Source organism: Rhinichthys klamathensis, unplaced genomic scaffold (assembly GCF_029890125.1).
Source record: "Rhinichthys klamathensis goyatoka isolate OS25496 unplaced genomic scaffold, OSU_Roscu_1.1 h1tg000368l_1, whole genome shotgun sequence".
Taxonomy (NCBI): Eukaryota; Metazoa; Chordata; class Actinopteri; order Cypriniformes; family Leuciscidae; genus Rhinichthys; species Rhinichthys klamathensis.
The window spans coordinates 108,364-128,887 of NW_026606876.1; the positions used below are offsets into that span (position 1 = coordinate 108,364).

The window sequence follows — 20,524 nt, forward strand, 5'->3', positions numbered from 1 at the left end:
TTTGTAAACATTCAAAATTTTGCCTAAGTCCACTCAATCTGCCAGACTTGCCGACTGCAGCTTTAAGAGTTTTCTGTTAGAACGGTGTCGTGTTAGCGGCCCCTAAGTTAATAACTAATGATCGTTGCGACGGAAGTGAATCAATTAAAACTAACTTTAGCTGGACAATAACTTTATTCTAGAGCTGTCATAAAGCCAAAACAATCTGTTACTTTAATTTCCTATTTATCACTGTAAAGCAGCTTTGGAACAATCTACATTGTTAAAAGCACTATATAAATGAAAGAAATTGACTTGTCTTCAATAAATAAACGACTTTTTTTTTTTTTTTTTACTTAATTTAGTCAGCCATTCTGTTGTGGTATCGAAGTTGGTATTGAGAATTGTGAAATTTTGCTGATATATAATATTTTGATAGCAACCGTTTTTGTTCTCATGCACTGGTTCTTGAGGCTGAACAGCCAATCAGATCGACTGGGTTCTATGATTAGGGACCGACTAGTGCCAACAGTGCAACACAAACTAGGCAGACAGATCCGGTTCAGCAGTGAAGAGGGTCACCAGCTGCCATGATCTACTCTAAACCTGAGCTAACGGTGATCAAGTCTTCACGGAGGAGGCACTTTATTGCAGACGATAGAACTGTAAACACCCGAGGGCCGTTCACAACAAGAATTATAACTATAACTACATTAGATTCCACACCAATGCAAACCTTCGGTCTCTTATTAGTGACAGTTGTGTCATCTTTTGCTTAAAAGACTTCAGTTCTGGATGCTGGATTCTGATTGGTTGTTAATGTTTTTATCACTCATTAGCTGAATTCTTTTTGCATTATCTTTGAAGTGCTGCTTTTATCTGCTAATGAAAAAATAAAAATATAGCCCTTCACAATGAGTTTTGGTAAAAACGGCATACAAAAAAAAACACCAACAGTGAAATAGATTGTAAATTTTAATAAAACAAAATCAGACAGTTTTCAATTAATTAAATGAAGAAAAGGAAACCTTGATTACTCAGATAACAGTTAGCATTTCCTAAGCCACAGGACGCAGTGGCCAGTCGTTTCACTGCCGAGAGAGAGGCCTTTCCCAGCCACAGCACAGAGGATCATAGTTTATAAAAAGATTGACATGTAGCACACTAAATTAAATCAATTAATTATTCTCATGCCATTGGTACGTATATAAAATATCGAAGCTATGATTCACTCTGTTGAAGATGGGCAAGTTAAAACTAATGCAATAACTTGGACCTGGATCCCATCATTACCATTAGAAAACTATCCTGGACAACTGGACTCCTAAAGAGGTGGGAGGGGAAGAAAAAAACAAAAACAATTTCAGACGGCACTTAAAACTAGTCTTGGGACTTGGATCTGGAGCGGGATCGGGACTTGGAGCGCGAGCCAGACTTTGAGCGGGAGCGTGAATGCCTGTCTGGAGACTTCCCAGCCTGAGGTGTTGGAGAGCGGGAAGCAGACTTGGACTTGGGACGCCCCCCATCGCCATTCTCCACAGGAGAAGCAGATCTGCTCCGGGACTTCTTGCTGACGGACCTCTCCTGGGACCGCCCGCGATCAGACTTCACTTTAGAAGTGCTCTTAGACCGGGACTTGCGCTCGTCTGAGCGGGAGCGAGACTTGCGACTGGTTGACCGACTGCGGGATTTGTGTGTGCGGGACCGAGAACGAGATTTACGGTTGCGCGAGCGAGGCTTGCTCGACGGAGACTTGGAGCGAGACTTGTGTCCTGACTTGGAGCGTGACCTGGAGCGGGAGCGGCGTCGGCGAGAGCGAGACCTACAAAAGACAATCAGAAGCTGAAGGGAAAGGAAAAACAAGCATTCAAATTCAAATCAATTTTCATTATTTATTCCTACCTTGAGCGAGATCTTGAGTTGCTCCGAGAATGGCTGCTACGCCGACTCCTACTACGAGAACGACGCCGGCTACGAGACCTGGGGGAAAAAGAAAAGTATAGTTTGTTAACATACTCCCATCCCAGCATTATATGCAGAGTCAACTGTAAGTGTAAATACTGGGGCTCTTATCTTAGCAGCATTCAGTATGAGCCAGGACTGTTTGTCCAGTGAAGATAAGATGGGAGAGAAAAAAGCCATTAAAAAAGAAAGTCGTCGTATGTGTATATTAGACCTGTGTATTAAAGTGAGAGCGGCCTAATATACATTATGTTGTTAATGTGAATTAAACAAAAGATAAACAGATGATCACTCACTGCTCTTGACCATAAATGTACTTGAATGCTCTGGCGAGGAGTTAAACACGGCGGACTGTGTGCAGCTCATTCAGGGGTGGAGCTATGCTAATATGGTCAATGTGGGCGGGGCCTGTTCAACTGTGACATCACAATGCTTGCATTCCTGAATGTCTCATTTAGAGACACTTTCTGATTTATGGGGAACATTACAAACGGAGTGAATGGATTTTGATCATTATAGGGTGGTTGTGTACACAATGCGGATACAATTATGTCCAACATTACATTTGTAAAAAGTGAACTTTGCATAATAGGTCAACTTTAAAGTAATAACCAGCAATAAATTATGGCCCAAGCTAGAACCTTGTGGTACACCTGAGGTGAAAAGTGCCCAGTAGGGGTGTAACAATATATCGTGTCACAATATATGGCAATACAAAAATGCAACAATATGTATCATGGATAGTGACAATATGTATTGTGTATAGTTCACCCAAAATAAAAATTACTGTGAGAGAAAAAAAAAAATTCACGTTTTCAGAGTTTTAGTGTCAGTACTAGGGGGTGTCACGGTACATGTATTCGTATTGAACTTTTTCGGTACGAGGCTTCCGCTTCGGTACACATACAAACCGAACGATTCCTTGGACCATTTTTCCGGCCAACAAAATCCGCGCTGGCGCGATCACCACACCGTTGCGCAACATCAAATGGCAAACGTAATGAAAGCGGAACGAAACTGCGCTACTCATTATATTGTGCTTCACGGATCGTTTATCAGTTCGGACCAGCAACATCTGTGCAGCGCGAGCCGATCTTGGTCATGCGACACTGTTACAACACAGCGCTAAGATCCAGTAAAGACATTTGAATTTGCCACTGAAGTAATACCATCGCTGCGAGATCTAGTGAGAAACATTCACATTTCTCCGTTATTAACCGTAGATCTCTATTAGATCAAACAGCGCTGACGTGGAAACCAGGAGAAACATTGTGCCGTGAATGATCTAGTTATAGACTTTAAGTCCACAGATCAGTAACATTCACCATGGATTTAATATACCGTAATTCCTCAAATAAAGACCGGTATTCAAATAAACGCCGGGCCTCTGATAGTGGCCGGGGGCGTGGTCAACGCGGACAAATAAAGGCCGGTCTCAAATTAAGGCCGGGGAAAAAATAGTGTGAATAGGTACACTTTAAATGAATGTACACTCAAAGACGGACGCGCTCAGCGCTTGTCATATATCACAACTATTAAGTGTTTTTAACCACATGTTTATTTTAGGTTTCAGACATTTAAATAGATATGATTTATAGAAAACAATAAATTTATAGTTTGTAAAATACACAATGGTGTCTATGGAAGCAGCAATAACAATCCATTCAAATATATTTGGCGACGTGTTTTATTCATATCAGATACACAGTGTAAGTAACTATAAAGTTTACTCTATTCTTCTCCCAGTTCACCGGCCACTTACTTTCATGTATTTCGGGAGAAACTGAAGAATTCACGCGCTGTAACTTAACAAATACAACAGGAATCTCGGAACTGCGGTGCCCATCTCACGTTACAGATCAAGATCATTTATAAAGGGTTTTAAACGACAAAACAAACTCACTTACACGGATTTGAGAGTCAGAATAGAAGATAGTTGATGACATGGTAAGCAAGTTTGTTAATATTCAGAAATAAAAGCGCTACATCTGTCATATAGCGCTATTTTGGCTGTGGTGAACACGTGCCAAGCATGACGCGTCACCATGGAAACTTGGCTGGCGGGCGGGCGGGGATCGCGAATTAGAAATAAAGGCCTGCCTCTAATAAAAGCCTGCTTCAAATAAAAGCCGGCTACCATCTGCAGTTCAGGTAAATAAAGGCCCCGGTCTTTATTTGAGGAATTACGGTAGTAGCCTAACACCAACTGTAACCATGGAAGTTTGGCTGAAATAGTGAAATGCTTTCAAGTACTTCACACATCTTTTTCCAGCACTTCAAAACTCAAATATTAGATATATAAATATAGGCCTATATTTAAATGTTATTTTTAATGTGATGACCAAAACATTATTTGTTCATCCTTCAAAGATTACCCCCATTTATAAACCTGAACGTTTCAAGATTTATTTAAAAATATTTTTTCTTTTAATAAATAGGAAATTTCTCTGCTGGCATTTCTTTATTTTTGCTGTATCGAAAAAGTACCGAACCGTGACACCACTGTATCGTATCGAACCGTGAATTTTGTGAACCGTTACACTCCTAGTCAGTACTACATTAAACTGACCGCAATGATCGCAATATGGTATTGTGAGTTCAGTATCGTATCGTGAGATGAGGGGATCGTTACACCCCTAGTGCCCAGCAAGATGATTTCCCAATCCTAGCAAAGCTTTAAAGTGTCTTGATTATTAAAATCAAATAATTGGTGGTTAAACTTGATAAGTAAGCGCTCACCGAGAGCGGCTGCCAGAGTATGAGCGCCGACGCCGCGGCTTGTCTTCGACCAGACGAATCTTCCTGCCGTTGATGTCGGTTCCATCCAGTTTGTCCAGCGCTCTCTGCATGTCGGAGATGGAGCGAAACTCGATGACTCCCTCGTTGGCGCGCTCCTTGTGTGCGTCTGCATAGGTCACCTCACCCGCCTGGCGCATGAAGTCCTGCAAAGGCAACACAACCTTCACCTCTGTGCACAACATAGTCGAGTATGTGCTTTGCAGTCACAAGCTATGTATATCATTAGAGAGGAATATTTTGTTGTATTTTTCCCATAAACAGTAAAAAAAATTATGGACGTAGTGTCTGTGACGTAGGGTTTCTGAAGAGCATTTTTGAAGCCCAAAGTGGGCGGAGCCGGCCGTCGCCATCTTGGCAGCGTCACTTCCGGATAAACGAAAATGTGCAGCGAGGCGGATTAGCTGAGGTGACGCTAACAGACAGCAGACAAACGGCTAATAGTGACATCAGCGGCAATCCACCTGTCAATCGAGTGGCCACGCCCTTAATTATGCAGAACTTTAAGGCTTAATATAATTTAAACGGATGAGTTATAAATAAAAAGTCACCCAGTTGTCAAAGGGCAAAATTAGGTATATAGACCAAAACCACGTTTTGTACCAGGCTGTACATTTTTTTTTAACATGGGGGTCTATGGGATTAACTCTTGAAGCCTGTCTCGAGAGGCCAGTCGATGAATTGCAGTTTAAGTCACTTCTGTGTTGGCTTCAAAAGAGAGACTGGAAGGTTGCCGCTTTATTTTTACCCAAAATAGGGCGATGTCAGCATTTGAGCGTTAACTCTCACATGTAACTCCTGTTTCATTCATACTCGACACCGGAGGGCACCCTTGCGCAGAAGCGTCACAGGAATAATAAAACTTGACATTCCAGGGAAATCCCTAATATGGACAAAGACGGAATAAAACGCAGATAGAGACATTTTAACGTATTAAAAATGAAGATAATTAAACACCATTGCGACAGAACACGGTTTATCTGCTTTCTTCAATCGATGCCGGGTATTGTCATAAGGATAATGTATATTTATAATGCAATGCCAATCGACATAGCCATTACCACAGTATAGAATACATTTGTTTCTGCCTCATTCTGTAATATGATGCCACATCAGTTCACAGAAGGAGGTTATTTCAAACTGGTTGCCATTAAAGGGATACTCCACCAGTTTTTCTTATTAAACTATGTTATTCCCTTAACTAAGACGAGTTGATACATACCTCTCTCGTCTCAGTGCTTGCACTATATCGCTCTGTATTGCCGCAAAACTATGTTAGCACTTAGCTTAGCCCAGTGCATTAAATATGGGCCAAGCAGAGAAGCGACCAAACACTTCCTCGTTTTCCCTATGTAAACACAGTTACTCGAGTAGTGTAACTTGACCTGGGCTGGTGACACAAAATAAACCGTTGCGCTTTTCTAAGCGTTTAAAATTGATGACTATATTGTATGGCGGAATACCATAACAAGTGCTTTTGAGCAGTTCGACTTGGCGCAATAATATCTTCACTAGTGAAAAGTCCTCTTACCGGCTCCCGCTTCCTCTCCCCCTCCCTCTGACATTTCCGTCAATACAACCAACGTGGCTTTTACTACCTGTGCTATTAGCAAACTGCAGATCATTTGCAATGGCGGACTTTGTAGATGATTATGACTTCTTTGTAGAAGACCCAGAGCCTATCTGTTTGAACCCGAGTACACGGAGGAGGAATTAGCTCTTATGGACCGTGAGAGGAAAGAAAGATATGATCCAGAACAGACCGGAGCTGGCGAAAGACCACGGGCAAACAGCAATTGGTGGTGCAAGTGTGACTGTTGCGAACAGATGCCGACCGAAATTGAGAGCCTGTGCTGTTTAGAATGCTAACTAGCTTCCAACAACCTGTTACTTCGTCAACTCCGCTCGAACTACTACTACCGGCGCATGTCACGTTGGTTGTATTGACGGAAATGTCAGAGGGAGGGGGAGAGGAAGCGGGAGCCGGTAAGAGGACTTTTCACTAGTGAAGATATTATTGCGCCAAGTCGAACTGCTCAAAAGCACTTGTTATGGTATTCCGCCATACAATATAGTCATCAATTTTAAACGCTTAGAAAAGCGCAACGGTTTATTTTGTGTCACCAGCCTAGGTCGAGTTACACTACTCGAGTAACTGTGTTTACATAGGGAAAACGTGGAAGTGTTTGGTCGCTTCTCTGCTTGGCCCATATTTAATGCATGGGCTAAGCTAAGTGCTAACATAGTTTTGCGGCAATACAGAGCGATATAGTGCAAGCACTGAGACGAGAGAGGTATGTATCAACTCGTCTTAGTTAAGGGAATAACATAGTTTAATAAGAAAAACTGGTGGAGTATCCCTTTAAGTGTAATTGATCCCTTTGTATGTAATGGTGTGAGAATTGAAAATATGCAAACAGGAACGCGTGTACATCACATCACCAGCGTTACCTTAAGGTCCTGCCAACTGCAGCGGCTGGAGAGATTCTCCACAATGAGCCGGTGCTCGGTGCGAACAGGAGGACCATACTTGTCCCTACCGGTGCGGCTTCTGCTGCTGTAACCACCTTCAGAAGAACAGGGAAGAGGACAAAGAAATCCTGTTATGACAGAAATCAAGGAAAGATGGACGCCACTGAATTAACATTAGAACCTACGAGAGGATACAAGTCATATTTGCCCTCTGTTGCTTATTGCCAACCTGTTCAGACTCGAGAGCAGTTTGTTGCCTCCCAGAAAAGGCTTTACTATGTGGATAAGAGAGAAGCTGATAAGACTGACAACAAGACAATCGTTCCCAGGTCGTCAGGGCAAAAATTATATTTTGATAGGCAGCATTACATTCAAATGTCTAATATTTAGGCTCACAAATCCTCGCAAGAACATCTTGCCCGTACAATGTCTCCATTTCAGGTATTTCTATTACATTTTGGCTAGAGGCTTTCCATATGGACAACATAGCAATAACTAATGGCATTCCTCACCATCACCCCTGGTCTATTGGCAAAAGGCTGCTGTCATCTTGGCTTCCGGTTAGGTCAGCCAAAGCATCAAGGGGCAAAGGTCACACACACATTGTAAGGTGAAGAGGCCAAGGCCAAACCGGTCAGGTAGTCATCTTAGCCACAACGACACTTGGACTCAGCCTCAGCCCCCACTGGACTCTTTCAAATTGAAACATCAAGGACTTTGTTATTGTGGAAATCAAATTGGAAATCAAATTAAACTTTAACATGGACGTTGATGGTTACTTTCCACTGGGCTAGAACACAAGCTTAAAAGGCAAGAAGAAAGAATAAATGGTATATGGGGGAAAAAAACACCATTGTATGAAGCAGTGCTTCTCAAGCCTGTCCCACAGCATATTTAGGATGCGTCCCTGACCGAACACACCCGACTCCAGTCCCCAGCTCATCAGTAGAGGCCGCCAGGCTTGACCCGGGTGCGTACGGGGAGGGAGGCGTGCGAAACGTGCCGTGGAGACGAGGCTTGAGAAGCACTGCTGTAAAACACCCTCTAACAAAATAAAAAGTGTAACATGTTTCATATAACAAGTCTGAACTAGGGGTGTAACGATACCGCCATGTCACGATACGATATTATTGCAATACTACATTTGGTTTTTGGGTGTGTAAACTAATAGGCTTGGACTTGGTGGCTATTTGAGATGAATATGCTCGCACTCTTTCACTGGCTAGACATTTAAAATAATGTAGTACTAACAGAAGATATTTGGCATTATCAGGACCCACAGATATTCCCCCATTGCATTATTATACATTATATTCAACATTATATACAGTAGTTTAATGTAGTACTGACACTAAAACTCTGAAAGCTTTAATTTCTCACACAGATTTTTATTTTGGGTGAACTATTCACAATACATATTGTCACTATCCACGATACATGTTGCATTTTCGTATTGCGATATATTGTGAGACGGTATATTGTTACACCCCTAATTTGAATAATTCAATCAAAGTACAGTCTTTGAGAAAGTACTGGCAATGACTTGCCCAGATGTGAAAGGGCTAAAGGCTTAATGTTCACAGATGACATTTCATTAACATTACATCAACATCATAATAAGAACATAAGGAATCCAGAAAGCTGTGTGAAGCTGGTTTGGGTTTCTTTACTAAACATTAGGGCTGGGTGGTATATCGAGTTTGTACCATATTTCAATATATTTTTTTATAAACGATATAGGATGAGGTTTATATTGATATACAGTAGAAAAAAGGACACAGAGTGAGCAGCTGCTGCGGGGAAAGGGAATCATCAGATTTGTCCGAGACATGTTTTATATCAAAGGTTTCAAAATATCTTGTAATATATAGTTAAAGGAGAACTCCGGCGCAAAATGAACCTTTGGTCTAATTACACATTGTTACCTAGTCAACCGTTATCTGAGATTTGTTTTCATGATTATCGAATGTAAATAGTTTTATCTCTAAAAACAGTTTAGCCTATAAAGCTAGTATAACGCTAGTATATTGGGCATAGTGTACTGACAAATAAAAATCGCTTGTTAATACCACTAACAAGGCTCAAAATAGCCCCACACTAACACGGTAGCATAATGAGGGTCCCTACCTTCAAACCGAAGCATTGAGAACTTTGTCAGTGTCCAGACAGTTTAATAAGAAGATATTTTAAACATACAGTCAACTTCGCGTATACAGGCAGAAGCCATCTTTGAAAAACAGACTCTCCCAGTCGATCTACGAACTCCGATCCAAGCCTGCTGTTCGCGCTCACTTTATCACAACTTATAGCTCGTTCACATCTCACCAGCGCACTTGGATCGGCGTTCGTAGATCAACTGGGAGAGTCTGTTTTTCAAAGATGGCTTCTGCCTGTATACGCGAAGTTGACTGTATGTTTAAAATATCTTCTTATTAAACTGTCTGGACACTGACAAAGTCCTCAATGCTTCGGTTTGAAGGTAGGGACCCTCATTATGCTACCGTGATAGTGCGGGGCTATTTTGAGCCTTGTTAGTGGTATTAACCAGCGATTTTTATTTGTCATTACACTATGCCCAATATACTAGCGTTATACTAGCGTTATAGGCTAAACTGTTTTTAGAGATAAAACTCTTTACATTCGATAATCATGAAAACAAATCTCAGATAACGGTTGACTAGGTAACAATGTGTAATTAGACCAAAGGTTCATTTTGCGCTGGAGTTCTCCTTTAACGTGTGTATAGTTGAACACTGCTTGCCCCGTCAGACGCTCTGCGAGTCGTCGCTATTCACCAGCCTTTAGTGATGAGCGCCGCCACACAGACTAATTATGACTAGGGATGTCAAGATACCACACACAGTAGTCGATACCACCAAGACTACACGATACCACGGTAAAACAAAACACAAAAAACTAAAAAAAACTAACACTTAAACCATCTTAATTAATAAGACTTGAAATATTGGTCTGAGTTGAAATATTTTATTAGGCCTTTAAACGCAAATCTTCCACGGAGAGCAGTTGCAGCGCGGGAAGCTCAAACTAGACGGACATTTAAGAGTTACGGTATACAGTCATACCACTTATTACACAGCATTTCGCCACAAATTATTATGTGGATAAGATGCATTGATTTCAGATTTAACTGTTTTAAAATCATACCTGTTTGCATCTCATAATCCAACAGTGTACAAAACAATAGTCACAAAATGGCGGCAGCTGCGTTTGTATGAAACAAGAGCGAGCCCACGATACTGGATGGCATAGTTAAATAACTGCACAAAATATTGATTTGACTGAGTTAATACTTCATTAGCTCACCAAACACAAAACTTCCACGAAGAGAAGCCGTTCCTAGCGAGCGTATAGCGCTGCCGACTTCAGTGACCCGGATGAGCCTGTGTTTCTGTTCTCAGCGGCTGTCATCTGGGAATAATGGTGAGTTCACGTGCTATGGAAAACATGATATTTTCCACTTGTGAACTGGTATTTACCAGTGTGTTGCGTTCAAGTGCTTTTGTTGTCGTAATGTGGTAAAAAGATGGAGATCCAGACCTGTTATTTAGCTAAAACTGTTTTAGATTGCTTAAGTCATCTGCTACAGCAAGATGTTTCTTGTGTAGAGCCTGTGTTTCTGTTATCTGGGAATAACTCACGGCTGGATGGAGCGATTGACCAATCAGAATCGAGTATTCCACAGAGCCGTGTAATAATTACCAGTTAGTCTGTGCTTTGTTTTTATTTAGGGTCATTTTTAATTTAGTGATTCTAACTTCTGCTTTAAAACACTTTTTGTTGTAATGTTACAATAGAATGTAACGTGATTTTAGCCCTTTTTTTGCACATTTAGCATAGCCTAGATAGTTACATTCACTATACTTGTTTTCATAGCCTTCAATGTGAACATTGTTTGTAGGGCAACATTGGGCAGGATGTGACATAACATGAAATAATGTGAAATATGATTTTTTTGGCCATTTCGCCCAGCCCCCTACTAAAAAAGTAAAGAAAGGAGGGGAAAGAAAACACTTAGCTTAATAATAGCATTTTCAGCAGCACAAGTTAATATTGACAGCATGATGTTTGATATAAATGCTAATACAGAAATTAAGAATTGCTTGTTAAATTAACCGCAAGAAAGAAAAAGAATTACGTGCCAGCAGTATAAAACTGGGTAGCAAGTTTTCTGATATATTTTTGCTTAATGCTAACACTTAAACTCCTCTTAGAAGCATCTGGTTTCCAGACATTTAAAACCAAGTACTCTCTGCAATAAGACACAACAAAACTGATGTTATTGCACTTACTGCTGCGTCCTCCTCCTCCTCCACCACCACCTCCTCCACCACTGCCGCCACCGCCACCATAATAACCCCCGCCGCCGCCTCCTCCTCGTCCACCTCCTCCGCCGCCGCCGTCGCCTCCGTAGCTGTCGCGGTCTCGGCGAGGACCTCTGGCGTGCTCCACCATGACCCGCTCTCCACACAGCTCTTTACCGTTCAGCTCGTAGACGGCATCATCGGCATCACGGGTGTCCTCAAACTCAACAAAGCCATACCTATGAAGACACATCTGATTAGGCTAAAAAGCAATGTAGGTTACAGTGGTTAAACCTGTGGCTTTTCACACTGTGCGCAACCCAGAGTTATTGTTGTTCTAAACTCCGCTTTTAACCCAGGGGTAAAGGAAAGTCTCACTATTGTAATTTACCTGGGGTTATGAATAGCACCGCTTTACCCCGCATTATCGACAGGCGACAGCCAATCACGTGCCTCATTCACGGAAACGCAGCCCATTGTATAAACAGCAGTTTCAGGGGAAAATGTCAAATGGTGACAGAAAATGTGCGACAATTGGAGAGAAGAGACCATTTCATTCTTACCTTTATAGTCTGAAAAGTCAGTTCAGTATAAGCTTTATAGTACAACCTGTTGTCAAAAGTTTTGTTTTGAAATTTAAAAATATGTAATGATACCAGCATTTCCCTCTAGCATTTTGAGCGCTGTTCAACAGATTCTTATAAACACCTCTGATTGGCTATTGTGTTCACGTAGTCAAATTATATGTTTGGTGGAGGGGGGATTATGGTGTGGGGTTGTTTTAGGGCTTGACCCATTAACTCCAGTCAAAGGAACTCTAAATGCTTCAGCATACCAAGACATTTTAGACAATATCATGCTCCCAACTTTGTGGGAACAGTTTGGTGATGTTCCTGTTCCAACATGACTGCGCACCAGTGCACAAAGCAGGTCCATAGAGACATGGATGAGCGAGTTTGGTGTGGAGGAACTTGACTGGCCTACACCCCAATGGACCTGATAGAACAGCTTTGGGATGAATTAGAGCGGAGACTTGGAGCCAGGCTTTCTCGTCCAACATCAGAGCCTGACCTCACAAATGCGCTTCTAGAAGAATGGTCAAATTCCCATAAACACTTCTAAACCTTGTGGAAAGCCTTCCCAGAAGAGTTGAACATTGGGATGTCATTACAATTAATGTTCATGTAAAGGCAGGCGCCCTAATACTTTTGGCAATATAGTGCATATGTCTGTGATTGGCCATTGCGTTCACACGCTCATCATTCAAGTGCAGAATTATTAGGCACGTTGATTTTCTGATCATATTTTTTTCCAGGCACATTTTACCAATTCCAAACCACATTAATCTTAACTACTATTAATTTTGTATATTTAATCATTTATAAGTGATATATAATTGTTCATGAAGGCTGAAAATGAAAAAAGCCTTATATCCAGGTGTGCATAATTATTAGGCACAAAATGCATAGTTAAGATTAATGTGGTTTGGATTTGGTAAAATGTGCCTAGAAAAAAAATGTATCAGAAAATCAACTCACCAAATAATTCTGCAGCACTGTACATGTCTGTGATTGGCCATTGCGTTCACATGCTCAACATGCCTGTGATTGGCCATTGTTATCACGCGCTTAAGATATGTCTGTGATTGGCCACTGCATTCACGGAGTGTTCATCCAATCATCACACTGCAAATATGCAGACAAGGACATTATCCAAGGGTTTAGGAATGCATAGTGTGAAACGCCAGCTAATGAATACACGCTAAGTAAATTACGAGCAGTGTGAAACATGAAGCAGGATTGTTAACCCAGGGTTTACAATGACCCAGGGTTAACCATTTCAAGTGTGAAAAGCCCTTCTGAATGCTGTTGAACCCAATGGAAAGCAATCCCCATCTTGATCAAGTCTAATACATTAACCCCTGTATTCACAGAAAGCTTAAGCCTAGTCGCCGGCTAAAATACATGTTTGAGCTGTTTTAACTGAAAATAACTTGTAGTGGCATATCTTAAAATATGTCAGTCCTATGGTTTTGTCTCAAGATGCACAGCAGTCAGGTTTTTTTTAAAGGCACGTTTATAAAAGCTACTTAAAAGCCCTAATTGAACTAAGGCCTAATCCTGACTTAATCTAGGCCTAAACCTAATTTGTGAAACCGGGCCATTAATTTACTAAATTAACACTGACATACAAATTTAGTGCAAGAACCTACTTTATTGCACAATCAATGTGTTTGACTAATTACAACCAGACCAACTACACAAAAAAAGAAGGTCAAAACAAGTTTGATGTTGGCTTGAGAAAGCCTGACCAGAAAGTTTGAAGTAATTTATAAAGCAGAAATAAAGGGTATCAGTTCAAAGTAGTTTTTATAAGTTAACGTTACAAGTTTAAGGCCATGTAATCTATCAGAAAGACAGACTTTGCAGGTTTTCTGGATGGTAAGTTAGTTAGGATGTTATAAAATAGCTAGCATGTCCAAAATTAGTTGGTAGGCATTGCTAGAAAGATGGACAGTCAGAAAGCGCTAGGCTATATGATAAAATAGTAAAATAAAAAAATGACCCAAAAGTCAGATAACAATATACTGGCTCTCTCAAGAAACAAGACGTGCGTGTTTGTGTGTGTATGAGTGAGAATTTCACACGCGGTGATAATGAGAAACCCCAAACACAGCGGACCGTTTCATGCCTGCATCTATGGCGCTCATTTCACTTCTGTTTCTAGGCCGAGAAAATGGAGGCGCTTGAAGCGTGTAAACGTGGCGAGACTATCAGCCGAATAGTTCTGCGACAAAACATGTAACTTACAGCCAAAACGAATATTGGTTTGTTTATTTGCAGTCACTGATTATGCTATATCGCATAATCAACGACTACAAATAAACAAACTCATATCGGTTAACGTTACATCAAGTGGCCCTTCAGTTGAGCGCTCCTGTTATATGCAACAACTCATCGTTTAGACCTTGAACTTAATACTAACCTAATAGTTGCAGCTGAAAACCAAGCAGACAATTTGAATTATGGATTTATGTTATATCACTGTCTCCACGCTGGTTCTACCGTTACCTCCCTCGTGCCGCGTGCAGATGAATGAACTCACCCGTTTTTCAGATCCACCTCCAGCAGCTTCCCATAACCACCGAAAAACCTCTGGATATCTTTTTCGCGGACATGATAACTCAACCTGCCGATATAAACTCGAGGCATGTTGATTTTTTTTGTTAAGCTCAGCAGCCGAAACACCGATTGCCTCCAACAAATGAAACCAACCACAACAGACTTTTGTCGTGATGTAAACCGGAAGCTCTTCGACCTGGAGCGCACCTTCTAAAATAAGAGCGTTTTCAACTTAAAAGTCCTTTGTCAAAAAGGCGTCTTTTTCATGAGGCACGAAGTCAAATCAAAAGTTATATAGTGTCCGGTGATGAACCGGTAATATTTTCTTCACATTTAAAAGCCGTAATCTGTACCTAGTTCAGGACAAGACCGATAGATGCGATAGAACAATGGGATTAAAAAATAAATAAATAATAATAACTAATAAAATAAATATGTATATTGAGCTAAAAACAAAACAACCTCTAAACATAATTAACATCAATGAAACTCTTATGTCAAGTTTGGTTTTTAAGGAACTACTCCCATACCCATAGGTGCTCAAAAAGCCCACCAAGGTAATATCATAGACTGTAAAGGGCAATATTAGCCTATGCCATCATATAAAAAAAACATTTTGTGCACAAAAACAAATTCATTGTGCACATACTTTTAATTAATAAACTTTACACACTCACGTTATTTTCATTGTGAGGACTCAAATCAGCATGCTGTGAAATAAATATACAGAGGAACAATAAGGACTTAATAAATATCACAACAAATTTTTGTTCTAAGAATGTTTTCCAAACATTCTGTTTTGGTTATGGAAACGTTCAAATGTCCAGTTTTATTCATGTTAAAGGAACGTTTAAAAAAAAAAAAAAAGGTTACTATGATGTTCCAGAAACATTCTTTCAACTTAATTTTTATCAAAACTAAAGAATGTCCGGCATACTATCAATCCTGGCAAAAATATTAAAATTGTTTTATTTGCCACAACGTTTCGGTCCAATGACCTTCATCAGGCATACAACAAACAATTCAAAGCACAATCATATATAAAATTAACTCACTGCGAAGATCCATCAATTATCAATCACAATCAGTGACTTATTGCATCATATAGTGTCCTTATCATCATCATAGGGTACATCGGGAATACAAGGTAAACTTAATTTTTATAAAAAAAAAAAAAAAAACACATTCTAGGAAGATTGATTTGTGACATTTCAAGAACATAGAAATGTCCAGTTTCTTTAATGTCAATAGAACGAAATTTAAAGGTTAGTATAATGTTCCTGAAACATCACCTGCTGTTAACAAGCAGAATCACTGACATTGTTTTAATCAAAAGTTTATCAAAAGAGGTTTAATTGTTGATAATGTTTTGAGAGTCACCATCATGGTGATCAGTATTTGCTTTAGTTGGTCTCTTGACTTTCTTAGTTTATTTCTCTTTCAGCAATTGCGGGTGTTTTCAGAAAATGATTCTGCAAAGAAAGAGATGGATAAAGAGGCAGCTCAACATGTCTGTTTAATAGCAGTCAAATGACGGCATTAATATGGTTTAAACGACTGCTTTTTCTGTACTTTAATGACTGACTTCAAAAATCTTTGAGTCGAAGCATTAATGAAGGAAAACGTAGTAAACAAATTCAGCCTTTGACACAACCTCTTTAATAGTTGAGACACATATAGACATCAACACTCATCAAACACACCTCATCAATGGTGACAATTAAAAAAATATTCAAATACAAATAGTAAAAGAATTAAGCTGCATATTTAATGCATGCTGGGAGCCATGAAGCAGTTTTGTGCTGGCATTTGCTGGAGAGCCATACCTTCTGTCCGGGTTGATAGGATAGTGTCTGGGTTTGCCGGACATCAGCATGGCTCTACTGGTGACAAATGGCTCCTGTGAGTGAGGTGAGGAGCTGAGTCCCAGACCCTCTCGCTTCCCTGGAACCAGTAATCTACAGACGGAGCGTCAGAGGGTTACCCAGACCACAGGAACAAGGGTGGTTGATATACGAGTACACACTGAAAAGGAGTCAGGCTGGCACTTAAGAGTTCAAGTGGTTATGACAGAAGGTTCGGAGGAATCGTCCGATGTTCTCCATCTACCCGTTTGATTGGGGATGGTAGCCCGATGATAGACTTACGGTGACATCTAGGAGTCCAAACCCTTGAAATGAACTGGGTCACAGTCTGTGTCAATGTCCTTGAATTACAACTCATCCCTTTCCATGGCCGTGGTTAATCTTTTGTGTTGAATCAACCGACAGGATTTGGAAATGCGATCTACCACAAGGATACAGGTATTTCCATTGGAAATTGGCAAATCAGTCATGAAATCCACCCCTAGATGTGCATGGGGCGATTGGGCATGGGCAGCGGAAAGAGTTTGCCTGAAGGTGGCTGGCCAGGGGACTTGGATATGTCGCAATCCGTACACCTTTTCACAAACCTTATGACATCTCCGGGCATACTGGGCCACCAGAAGCGATCTTGTTACAGCGAGAGGGTTTGATTACCCCCTGGGTGGCCAGTGTCAACAGAAGAATGTGCAGAGTGAATGAAACTGTAGCGTTGATTTCTGGGGATGACCCCCCAGCGGAGGATTTTTGGAGACACTGGCTTGATTTTCAACTTGGGACTTAGAATGTGTTCAGGAGTTTCAGGAACGTTCTCAGGAGCAGGATTTTGGGATAAAGCACTGGTATTGCCATTCTTGTCACCAGGACGATAGGAGATCTGGAAGTCGAAATTAGTGAAAAAGAGGATAGTGGGGATCGACCAGTTGTGGATAGTGTCAACCTTCCTCTCGTCCATGGAGACACCATCTTGACTAATGTTGTAATCAAGGAACTGTATTTCAGACTGATGGAACTGGCATTTCTCAGCTTTCAGAATCAGGTTGAACTCTCGTAGCTTCTTGAGGACCTCTGCAACTTGCCAGCGGTGTTCAGGTATGCTGCAGGAGTAGACAAGGATGTCGGTCGATATAGACTAACACAGACTGGTGGAGATAATCCCAGAGCACCTCATGCATAAAATCTTGGAAGACTGAGAGGGCATTGACCAGGCCATACAGCATAACGCAGTACTTAAAGTAGCCTGAAGGGGTCACACAAGCTGTTGTCCATTCGTCTCCTTCGCAAATCCTGATTAGATTATAACCGCTATGGAGGTCCAACTTAGTGAAGATGGTAGCGCCACAGAGGTGTTCAAGGGAGGAAATTTTGCCAGGATGAGAGGACGATATCGGAATTTTATGGTGATGTTGTTGTGGGAGCGATAATCAATACAGGGCCACAAGCCTCCATCTTTTTTTGCCACAAAAAAAGCTAGAGGCAGCAGGGGGGGTTGATGGACGAATGTAGCCTTGTTGGAATGCGTCCTGGATGTACTCCTCCATGGCCTTCTGCTCGGGAACGGAGAGTGGATAAATTCTTGCTCTGGGCACTGGCTCACCTGAAGTGAGATCGATAGCACAGTCCCATGGCCTGTGCGGCAGAAGTTGGAAAGCTTTCTTGGGGCAGAACATGTCACTGAAGTAGGCATAACACTCTGGAATATCCACAGACTGCTTATCAAGAGGACTTTCAATAGATGTAGAATATACTGGAATAGGTTGGACTGGAACGGAGCATTTTCAATGGCAGTTCTGGGAAACAGGATGGATAACAGTCATCCCCATAGGCGTCGATTTCGGTGGGGACGGTGGGTACGCGTCCCCACCAGATTTCGTCATTAGTCATTTTGTACCCACCACTCTTGGAAACATTGAGGCACGGTCGGATGTACCTAATACAAATAAAACATCTCCAGTTAACTAGCAGAGCATTCATTTAGTTCGCTCTTAAATAAGAGATCTAGCTAAAATGTTTTGTTTTTTAACTCAAGCTGAGCGCTCGTGTCCGCTGCTATCAGTGTCGTGGATACAGTGTTCTCTGTGGCTCGCGCACAGTCTTCACTCGGACGCGCACTTCAATCTATCGCCGTTGCAGACAGACTCTGTATATATTCATTCCGGTGAAATTACAAAATGAAATGCACACAAACGTGTCCCTGGCTGCTTGATATAGACTGTAACCACTGATGAACATTATTCAGTTTTGAGAGAAAAAAAAACGATACCGAGGGCGGATTAGAACCCGTAACCTCTGACACGCTTGGCAAAAGATCTACCACCAGACCATTTAAGAACTCAAACAAAAATATTTGCGGATCGATGCATTTATTTACGGGTTAAACAGGCTGCAGAATTTGTACCCAGCACTTTTGAAAATGCACTTCCGAATGCGTCTCTGTCCCCACCACATTTCAAACCAAACTGACGCCCGTGGTCATCCCCCCGCTTTAGGACGTCCCCATTCCTCAACAACTACAGGGTGGTGTTGGATTAACCACAGTCCACCTAGGATGATGCCAGCGGTGTAATTATTAAGAACCAGAAGATGGATTTGTTCCCGTTGCAGATGGTCAATTTGTAACTGGATGGGAACCACTCGATTCTTAATGCTGCTACGATTCAGAGGTTTGCCAGTTATGGATTGGGCTTGGTAACTCCTCTCCTTGATGGTCTTTTGGAGGTGAGCTGACCCAGAGTCGATAACAGTGACTGAAATGGACACATTAGAGGCAGTAGTGGAACAAACACAAGTAGTTTGAACAAAACTCAGCAGAGGACACGGAGGACGAGTGGGGCACGAACTGATGGCATGCCCAGCTCCTCCGCAATATAAACATAACCCCCTGGGTCTGCAGTCGGCGTTGCTCAGCCATGGGAAGTTGAGTGGATTCGATTTGCATGGGTTCTGGTTCTGAGAGCTGGCTTGCTCTGGCTGGCGTTGCAAGCAGGAATGCTGACCCTCTGTGGTCTCCAGACAACCCAGCATACGACGGGAGACTTAAATGGCCAGTTGAAAGAACTTCTCCAGTCTGATGGTGTCATCGTACAGCGAGATGCAGCCGCAGTGTAGGTGCCAATCCTCGACGAAACCCTTCACGGAAGTGAGTAACAACACTTTTAAGGGAGTGCGTGACCGGCCCGGATTGCTGCAAATCGTCTCTGCCCACAGCAGCGCTCTTGCTGTTAACAGAGAAATTACAAATGCTGTTTTATCTCTCTCTGTGGGGAAGCGGTGAGGCTGCATCTCGAGGGTCAGTGAGCATTGTAACGGGAATCCTTTGCATTCCTCCGCCAAGCCAGAGTATGGCCCCGGGTTGGGACTCGAATTAAGAGACCAAATTTTGTGACCAAAGGTGTAAGCCAATGTGTGGTATCTGTCTGCAGTTGTAAAACAATTAAGCACACGAGATGACACACTTGTCTTCATCCATCCTATTTACTCTTTACTTCCCTTCTTCTCATTCATTACAAAACACTTCAAAATATTAGCCCACAACACAATATATTTCTTCTCATGAACAATACACAATGTAGTGGGAAAGATGAAGTTCTGCTAAAATAGTATGTTTTGGTTCCATCCAGTTACTACATCAATTATAAGGTGAATGTTAGTTTGTACTTGTATGGATTACAGTTAAGAAACTTAACCAGGAAAATCATCTTCAGCCCGTTACATTAATGCTACACAATAATACTAATAGTAATAGAAGTTGTTGAAATCATCCCAAGTTAGCATGCCCCCTTCACACAAGGACAGTTGTCTGTGTTGTAAAGCATGTAAGCTCTCATCCTGTGTGTAGTAGTATTCATTATGTAGAAACATTTCAGCTGAAAAAGGGAAGTCATTTCAGAGGTGGAGCAAGTTATATTTTGATGAAAGATTACTAAGTCAAACATTCTTTGGAAAAATGTGCATTGGTGTTTTTCCCACTTTAACCACTAACAAAGTTATGTATATAAACCTGAACACA

General features: G+C 41.4%; 1 protein-coding gene across 1 annotated transcript; it reads right to left on the reverse strand.

Moving 5' to 3' along the window:
• Positions 1-941: 941 nt before the first annotated feature.
• On the reverse strand, positions 942-14,835 carry srsf6a (serine and arginine rich splicing factor 6a). The gene is made up of 6 exons (XM_056233323.1): positions 14,637-14,835; positions 11,520-11,770; positions 7,189-7,304; positions 4,681-4,883; positions 1,882-1,959; positions 942-1,801 (listed from the first exon to the last, which is right to left on the reverse strand). Exons 1-6 carry the CDS (start codon positions 14,741-14,743, stop codon positions 1,360-1,362), a joined length of 1,197 nt encoding a protein of 398 aa, XP_056089298.1. The 5' UTR covers positions 14,744-14,835; the 3' UTR covers positions 942-1,359.
• Positions 14,836-20,524: the final 5,689 nt, after the last annotated feature.